This window comes from Pipistrellus kuhlii, unplaced genomic scaffold, assembly GCF_014108245.1.
Source record: "Pipistrellus kuhlii isolate mPipKuh1 unplaced genomic scaffold, mPipKuh1.p scaffold_m20_p_24, whole genome shotgun sequence".
NCBI classification, from domain to species: Eukaryota; Metazoa; Chordata; class Mammalia; order Chiroptera; family Vespertilionidae; genus Pipistrellus; species Pipistrellus kuhlii.
In genome coordinates, this window is record NW_023425523.1 from 8,095,848 (window position 1) to 8,104,793 (window position 8,946).

Below are 8,946 nucleotides of genomic sequence, written 5' to 3' on the forward strand. Positions count from 1 at the left end.
GCATTTTAATCAGGGAAATATATGTCCTGACCCAGGGTTGAATCTGCAAACTTGGCATATCAGGACGAAGGGAAGTGACATGATATGTGAAATTGCAAAGGAGTAAGGAGACCCATCAGGAAGCTATTGCTGCCTTAAGAGGGAGATGTCGTGATGGGGGTGATAGGAGCAAAGATGGCAAGAATGATGGAGCTGAGCTATACTGTATTTTAATAGAAACAAGAGGACTTGCTAATGAGTTTGGTTTGGGTCGGGAGAGAATGATTACAATAAATACTATCTCCTACGTTTTTGATTGAGCAATGTGGATGATGCTACTAACTTACTGGAATGGAGAAAATTGAGGGAGAAATAGGTTAAGTCAAGAGCTCTGTTTGAGAATGCTAAGATGAAGATATTATTTCATGTCCAAATGAAATGGCAAGTAGATAATTAGATATATGAGTCTGTAGTTTAGGAAAGAGGTAGGGTTGGAGATGAAGATTTAAGAACCTTAGAAATAGTGATGATAGTAAAAGTCACTGGATTAGATTACCTATGGTTAGAAAAGAGGAGAAGGCAACTGGGGAGTGATTCCCAAGGGGATGAAAGTTGGGCTGCAGTGAAATAAAGATCAGTTTTTTGTAAGGAAATAATGTCTTTCTGATTTAGATTATTTGGAGGAAGCATTGTGAATTAGCCTCATAGTATGTGTGACTTTTTTCAGAATTTGGGAATAGAGACAGCATTTAAGAGTAATGACCTTCTGTTTGGACTTTTCAATTGAGGAAATTTGGAATATTGTTCCATGGCTTAGGTTCAGAGAGCTGCTTGCCCCCCCCTCCCCCCACCCGCCCCACTGCAGAGCCACTCCTGATCAGCCTGTGTCACATTAGGACGCTCCCCTCCCTCCTTTCACACCCTTCTTGAGGGTGGACTCTCCTTTCTGGTCATTGGCTTTTGACCTTAGAGGTGAGGTGTTAACTTTATTCTCAAGTCACTGAAGAGAAGGGAGATTAAGGCAGTGGAAATGGAGAAATGAAAAGAGATTCAAGAGGTACGGAGGATAGAGAATTGGCATGACTTAATGATCATTTGAATGTGTTAAGTGAATGAGGGGAAAGAGTCAAATTTGACTGCAGGGGAAGGAGCTGTAAATGATATTTAGATTAGTGCCTTTTGACTTCTTTTTCCTTATTTCCTATTGATTTTTATTTTTTTTTCAGTGTCCCGGGAACTCCAAGAACAAAATTATCTTAGAAGTCAAGAAATTAGGCCTTGTTCTTGGAGAATGGCCCACAAGTGAAGATAGCATAGCCCCACAGTGAAGGAGAAAAAAAGAGTTATCGAGGTCATTGCTCATCAATTATTTATTGGGCATTTAAATACAATTCCATAGATTTTCTTGTGAATGGTTTTCAGGCCCCAGTATCTTTGGGTCAACAATTTTGATTGACTAGGATCTGAAAACAGATGACATATGCTTCCTTTCTATTTAATATGATCAGAAACTAGAATGGTATTGAGCTAAAGCCAGTCTAGTCAGCTTTAGCGCTAGGAGCCAGGACAGTCCCTCTGATGAAGGGTAGGAGCCTGGGCGCTGGAGGTGTTGTGAATCAGAGATGTCCTTTGTGGTCTCTGACTCTCCTAGCAGCCTCTCACTGAGGTTCAAGTGTAGACTATGAGGCTTGAAATTCCTGATGTTTCATCCACAGGAGCCAAAACTCACTAAAGCCCAGATATCCTCCTCTCAGTTTGTGGTGCATATCTTCAGAATACCTTTCCTGTTTCTGAATTTTGGGAGAAGTTTCTACTTTTCAGTGACCCAACCATACCCTAGTTACAAGGAAGGCAAACTAGGAAATGATTTAAATCCCCAAACTAATCAAAATTGGGATCTGATTATTTCACCCAATTTACCACTCAGATTTCAACCGGCCAGCACACCCTGGATTTGCTGCTCAAAGAACCGAAATGCCCTAGAAGTAAATGCTAGTCCTCAAAAAGCATCCTTGAAAGTAGATAGTAAGTAGAGGAGAGAAGGAAGACATACATTTTCAATCTCTTAGAAGTAAATATGAACTTGACACGTAGATTTCTTCTTTGACAGTAGCTCTGTTGTGCAATAAGGCCTAGTTCCACTGCTCTCTCTGCTCTTGTAGATAATCATAGAGGGGATTGGGAGTAATCACTGCCTTGGTAGGGTGACTTCCACCTTCTTCTCTTCTTTGGGGCCTCCCATGGCTCTGGGTTGGATGGAAGGCCAGGCTACCGTGTCTTCCCTGGGAGCCTTGGCTCTGGTCATCCTCATTCATGCAGTAATTTTCCCTGTTAGCATAGCCTCGCTGGGTTCCATGGGATTGTCGATCCTGGGACTCTTGATCTCTTTCTTTCTTCTCATGGGTTTGCCTTTCCCGTTGTGGCTGACGGTTTTGATCTTCTTCATGAGGTTGCTTATCTCGTCTCTGGTGCTTCTGCTCATCTTCATGGGTTTTCCTGCCCCGGGTCTGATGGTTTTGTTCCTCTTCATGGGTTTGCCTATTCCGTGTCTCACCCTCACGACCACATCTACCCCCAATTTGGTGATCCTTCTCTTCCTCTGCCTGGTGGCTCTGCTCCTCACCATGACTCTCCTTGGTCTGGGCCTCTCTGTGACCCTGCTCACTACTGCGTGATTGCCTCTCACTCCCTTTGTGAGAGTGTGGCCTTTCTTGCTGAATTGGTGCCATGAGTTTGTGTTGGTGGTGTTGGCTATCCTCCTCAGGCTCCCATGCCTGGTGACTGTTCCGTTGCTCTACCCTAGACTGAAATCTCTGTCCCTGATTTTGGTTCACTTTTTGTCCTTGAGTCTGTTGACTGGGTTTTCCTGACCTTCCTGATTGCTCAACATGTGAGCCTCTGCTTGTTCGCTCATTCCCCTGGAAGCATCTATTTTGCCCAGTTTCCCCAGGCTCTGACTGACTGCACTGAGAGCTCAGGCCTTGCCTTTCTGCCTGACCATAGTGGGAACTCTGGCCTTGTCTGTCTACCTGACCATAGTGAGAAATCTGGCCTTGTCTGCCTGCCTGTCCATAGTGGGAACTCTGGCCTTGTCTACCTGCCTGTCCATAGTGGGAACTCTGGCTTTGTCTGTCTGCCTGACCATAGTGGAAACTCTGGTTTTGTCTGTCTGCCTGATCATAATGGGAACTCTGGCCTTGTCTGTCTGCCTGACCATAGTGGAAACTCTGGTTTTGTCTGTCTTCCTGACCATAATGGGAACTCTGGCCTTGTCTGTCTGCCTGTCCATAGTGGGAACTCTGGTTTTGTCTGTCTGCCTGACCATAGTGGGAACTCTGGTCTTGTCTGTCTGCCTGACCATAGTGGGAACTCTGGTCTTGTCTGTCTGCCTGACCATAGTGGGAACTCTGGTCTTGTCTGTCTGCCTGACCATAGTGGGAACTCTGGCCTTGTCTGCCTGCCTGTCCATAATGATAACTCTGGCCCTGTCTGTCTGCCTGACCATAGTGGGAACTCAGGTCTTGTCTGTCTGTCTGGTCATATTGAGAGATTGGACCTTGTCTGTCTACCTGACCATAGTGGGAACTCTGGCCTTGTCTGCCTGTCTGTCCATAGTGGGAACTCTGGCCTTGTCTGTCTGTCTGGTCATATTGAGAGATTGGACCTTGTCTGTCTACCTGACCATAGTGGGAACTCTGGTCTTGTCTGTCTACCTGACCATAGTGGGAAATCTGGCCTTGTCTGCCTGTCTGTCTATAGTGGGAACTCTGGCCTTGTCTATCTGTCTGTCCATAGTGGGAACTCTGGCCTTGTCTGTCTGCCTGTCCATAGTGGAAACTCTGGCCTTGTCTGTCTGACTGGCCATGTTGAGAATCAAAGTCTTGCCTGTCTCTCTGATGATAGCCTGATTCCTGATCCAGGCTTGCAGAATTCCCATAATAAGAGCCTGATTCCTTTTGGTTTCTTTGGCTACAGCACAAATCCTCTCTAAATCTTCTAGGCTGGCCTTGTTGTTGTCCAAGCCTTTCAGACCAGCCATTATGAGAATCCTGAACTTGTGTCTCATACTGATTTAAAGCAAATAAATATCCTTCTCTTTTATTCTGGTCACTGTTAGATTTATGATTCAGTTTTTGATCAGAGCTGGAGTACTGACCCTGTCTCTCAGTCTGACCATGGTGGGAGTCCTGACCCTGTCTCTCAGTCTGACCATGGTGAGACTCCTGACCCCATTTCTCAGACTGACCATGGTGGGACTCCTGACCCCGTCTCTCAGTCTGACCATGGTGGGAGTCCTGACCCCGTCTCTCAGTCTGACCATGGTGGGAGTCCTGACCCCGTCTCTCAGTCTGACCATGGTGGGAGTCCTGACCCCATTTCTCAGACTGACCATGGTGGGAATCCTGACCCTGTTTCTCAGATTGACCATGGTGGGAGTCCTGACCCCATCTCTCAGTCTGACCATGGTGGGAGTCCTGACCCTGTCTCTCAGTCTGACCATGGTGAGACTCCTGACCCTGTCTCTCAGTCTGACCATGGTGGGAGTCCTGACCCTGTCTCTCAGTCTGACCATAGTGGGAGTCCTGACCCCGTCTCTCAGTCTGACCATGGTGAGACTCCTGACCCCATTTCTCAGACTGACCATGGTGGGAATCCTGACCCCATTTCTCAGACTGACCATGGTGGGAGTCCTGCTTTTCTTTCTCATGCCTCTGCCTATGTTGTCTGCTTGTATTTCCTGGAAAGCTATGGTCTTGTGTTCCCTCCTGCTCTCCTTCTTGCTGGGAGGTTCTATTCCCACATGACTTATTTTCCTCCTTATGATAGCAAGCTTGGACCAACTGGAACACCAGCAAGAGAAATTCATTAAAATCAACATGTCCATTTCTGTCTCTATCCAAGAGGTTCAGGATGGTTTCCACAGTCTCTGGGTCATTTGGTCTCTGTGGGAATAAAAACAAAGAGAAAAATCAGATGTTCTCCTGTGGATATTAAGATGTGTGCCCGGGTTCATGCCCCAGTCCATTTAGTTTGAATGAACCTTCCTTGTATGAGAAGCCATTAATCTAAAATGGCTTAGGCTTGGTTCTAGTCTTTGGTCAGCTTCTTTTTAGAACCTCATCCCTTCCTGACTCATTGGAGGGAGCAGGACTATGGGGAGTAGATATATTTATTTAAAATCAGCTCCCTTCATAATGAATTTGGGGAAGCGGTCCCACCCCATCATATTATTGTTTCTTGTTTATCAACATTTTTCCAACCACAGTGTGAGCTCCTGGAGAGAGTGAAAGCTATCTTTATCTATGTTTGTATCCTCAGTGGCTAGTATGGTGCTGGTATGGAGAAGGTGCTTAATGACTCTTTGTTGAGTGAGAAAATGTGTGGACAGCCTTAAAATATAGAAACTAAGATATTAATCTAGATTTCTTCTGAGAAAGGATTTCCAGCTCAAAGTTCTACTTCCTCCTGTTTGAACTCAGATACAAGTAGATGTGTGTGTTGTGTGTGTGTGTGTGTGTGTGTGTGTCTGAGCATTCCTATGCACACATGTCTATGTGCTGGGAGCAAGCTACTAAGGAGATACCTGTAACTCTCTTAGTTCCAGGGTGGAGCATGACCAAAGAAAACAAAAACTAAGCCCTAAATGCAGGTTTCAGAGTCACACACACTTGACTCCATGGGATTCAGACTCTATGCATCTTACCCGGAGGATGTTTCCAAACTCAGCCAAGAGCAGCTGCTTCAACTCCTTCTTGCTCAGCAGAGCACAGTCCCCATCCTCTTTAGCATATTTCTGGAACACCTTGATCACGGTGAGTATGCTGTTCAGGAGTGCAGCCATTTTGGCAAAGACAGGTAAACCTAGAAGAAGAAACAAGATTTTGTCTGTGTTTAGGATGAAGCCCAGGAGACAGCATTTTCAAAGGGAAAGTGACCCCTCTTGGTCAGGGACAGAGCTTCTCCTTAGCCATACCCCTGACCCCCTTTGACCCATAGTCTGGCTCCAAATATCACACAATGGGAGAAGGGCGCAGACTATGGGTTACCTGCTAGAAAAAAATGGCTATTTCCTAAGAACAACAACAAAAAATATACAATAGGTGTTTCACATGCCCCATCTTCTACTCCGGATGGGACTTACTTAACTGAAATTCTCATATTAGAACAAAAGGGAAAGATAGTCAGGAAGCCTATGAGACAAGACCAAAGCCAGTGTCATGAAGCATAACTTTGCACCAACGACTAGCATGCTGAACAGGGCACTACATTGACCTCACTGCAGGTCTCAGTCTTATAATGAGTGGGGAAGAAGGCTAGAGGTCTCTTGCCATGGCCAAGGAAACTTTCTGGGAGACTAAATTCCAGTAAGCACTTCTGGCCTGGATGATCACTTTGGATATGATTATAAAATAGAATCAGTAAAGCCCTAACGGGTTTGGCTCAGTGGATAGAGGGTTGGCCTGAGGACTCAAGGGTCCCAGGTTCAATTCTAGCCAAGGGCATGTACCTTGGTTGAGAGCACATCCCTAGTAGCGGGTGTACAGGAGGAAACTGGTTGATGTTTCTCTCTCATCGATATTTCTAGCTCTCCCTTTTCCTTCCTCTCTCTCTAAAAAAAAAAAAAAAAAAAAAAAAAAAAAAAAAATCAATAAAATATATATTAAAAAAAATAGAATCAGTGAATACAAAACTGCTACAGGTGAAATAGCAAACCAAATGAACTGCATAGATGATGGGAAGTCTGATACAATCAGAGAAGTTCACATTAGCCATGCTAAGAGGCAGAGGGTCTTTGGGGATCTGGATCTCAAAGCTGTTTCTTCTTACATTGTGAAAATCCCAGTTACTGGGCTTAGAGACCTCCAAACGGAAACCCTAACTGCAAAGCACATTGGCCTTCCAACAGCATGCAACGATGCCTGTACGGATAAGGACAAATAACAAATTGCTAGAGACTGAGTCCCTAGTGTCGATTCATTGCAATGAGGTTTGATTATTATGTGGCCCATGGTCCAGGGCCTTGTCCCTGATGCTCTCTAAACTCTCACATCTTGCTTAACTTGCACAAAAGGCAAAAGCTCCACTAGCGGAGACTAAGCAAACCACCAATAGTTCTAGCCCTTGATTTTGGAATACCTAGGACACACTGTAAAAAACAAAGCATATATTTTCACAGCCTCAGAAGTAGGCAATCCTAGCTATGATCATATCCTCAGATAGAGTCAAGAAAATGAAGCAGGAGGGTACCCAAGGCTATCACCCTCAGAGAGTAGTCTCAGGCCTCTCCAGCCCAGAACATCACAGCCACCCACTATCAGGAGCCTCCTGGATACTGCCATTGCTCCCCCATGAATGTCTTACCTGTGTAAGGAGGAATGAGCAGAGATTGAGAAGCTGAAGAGGATATTGGAGGCCTGAAAACCCATCCTATTTATAGGGGTTTTAATTGTCCTACGAGGCCATCTCAGGAGACACCCATTCTGTGGCAGAGCCTGAATCACCCTGGACCCAGTCCAGCGTGGCCTCTCCCTCTCCAAACCGTTTAGTTGATTTACTTCCCCCACTTGCTCATGAACTTGTTTGTCAATATAGGTGACACGGTTCAAGTCCCAGCCCCATTTAATTAGGGGAGTGTGTGTGTGTGCGTGCGTGTTGTGGGGGGTCTGAAAAGACAGAGGTGTTCATCCTTAAGATGTGTCACTTACCAAGACTAATGGAGGATAATAGTCAAATCATACCAAAGAAGATTAGCAATATGTTCACGTTACAAAAATCCGTCAATGTAGGGACTAGAGCTTCTGGGTATAGGGCCAGGATATAGTTCCTGGAAGAGATTTGTCCTATGACCTATGCTAATGTCTTGCTTGTGTGTATTTTAATCTATTGACCTATTTTGAATTAAAAAAATTTTAACAGCTCTTCAGGTTAGTAGGGGCAGTAGATATATGACTGATTGCGGGGAGGAGGGCTGTGATGATGGTGTTGCTACCATCACTTGAACCTTTTAAGGTTTTACCAAAAAGTTAGAATTTAGCATCTGGCCAGCGTGGCTCAGTGGTTGAGAATTGACCTATGAACTTGGAAGTCCCAGTCAGGGCACATGCCCTGGTTGTGGGCCCCAGTGTGGGGTATGCTGGAGGCAGCTGATCAATAATTCTCTCTTATCATTGATGTTTCTATCTCTCTCCCCCTTTTCCATCCTCTCTGGAATCAATAATGCACTTTTTTTTTTTTTTTAAAGTTAGAATTTAGGAACAACGTGGGAGCTTATACTATTTGTGAGTAGAGATGCGGTCAGACACCTGGGCCTCCAGTCATCCCCCGCCTCTGCACCTGTGACATCACCAATGTCTTAGGCATAGGAGAGTCAGAGTAAATCTTGGTGGAGTAAGTGAATTATTGGTAAGGAAAGCGTTTGGGAATTTTGTGTAAAATGCAAAGAATTTGAGATTTGCTGAACTTTCTATTTTAAAAAATCTATATATTTTATTAATTTTTTACAGAGAAGAAGGGAGAGGGATAGAGAATTAGAAACATAGATGAGAGAGAATCATCAATCAGCTGCCTCTTGTACATCCCTTACTGGGGTAACCATGCCCGCAAACAGGGTACATGTCCTTGACCGGAATCAAACCTGGGACCCTCCAGTCCGCAGGCCAACGCTCTATCCACTGAGCCAAACTGGCTTCAGCTGTACTTTCTATTTTTGTTTCTGGGTGTACTTTTTTCTATGTAACATCCATCAATCAGTTAGTAGTGCTTGGGATTCTGCAAGGGAACCACAAAAGTGCATAGAGATTTTAATCCAGTTGGAGTAGAGAAGTTTTATGTAGAAGAAAGGTTTTGAATGCCAGGAACAGAACACGAGGAGTGCTGAGTGTTGGAAAATCTGGTATGTATGGAATGTTCATACATACCCAGGGGTTGGGCCCAGACTTCCCTTTAGAAAGTGGGATTTGTGTCTAC

The 8,946-nt window shown here is 44.8% G+C and overlaps 1 protein-coding gene across 24 annotated transcripts; it reads right to left on the bottom strand.

Annotated features, from left to right (window-relative positions):
* Nucleotides 1-1,330: 1,330 nt before the first annotated feature.
* Nucleotides 1,331-7,386, bottom strand: RPTN (repetin). Of its 24 annotated transcripts, none has more exons than XM_045586714.1 (6): nucleotides 7,342-7,386; nucleotides 5,684-5,841; nucleotides 3,657-4,922; nucleotides 3,549-3,620; nucleotides 3,041-3,116; nucleotides 1,331-3,004 (listed from the first exon to the last, which is right to left on the bottom strand). In XM_045586714.1, the coding sequence occupies exons 2-6, from the start codon at nucleotides 5,819-5,821 to the stop codon at nucleotides 2,112-2,114; spliced, it is 2,445 nt and encodes an 814-aa protein (XP_045442670.1). In that variant the 5' UTR covers nucleotides 5,822-5,841; nucleotides 7,342-7,386; the 3' UTR covers nucleotides 1,331-2,111. The 24 variants fall into 24 exon arrangements, with proteins under 24 accessions (XP_045442670.1, XP_045442655.1, XP_045442653.1 ...); XM_045586699.1 differs by having other exon boundaries at nucleotides 1,331-2,972; nucleotides 3,045-3,512; XM_045586697.1 differs by having other exon boundaries at nucleotides 3,041-3,512.
* Nucleotides 7,387-8,946: the final 1,560 nt, after the last annotated feature.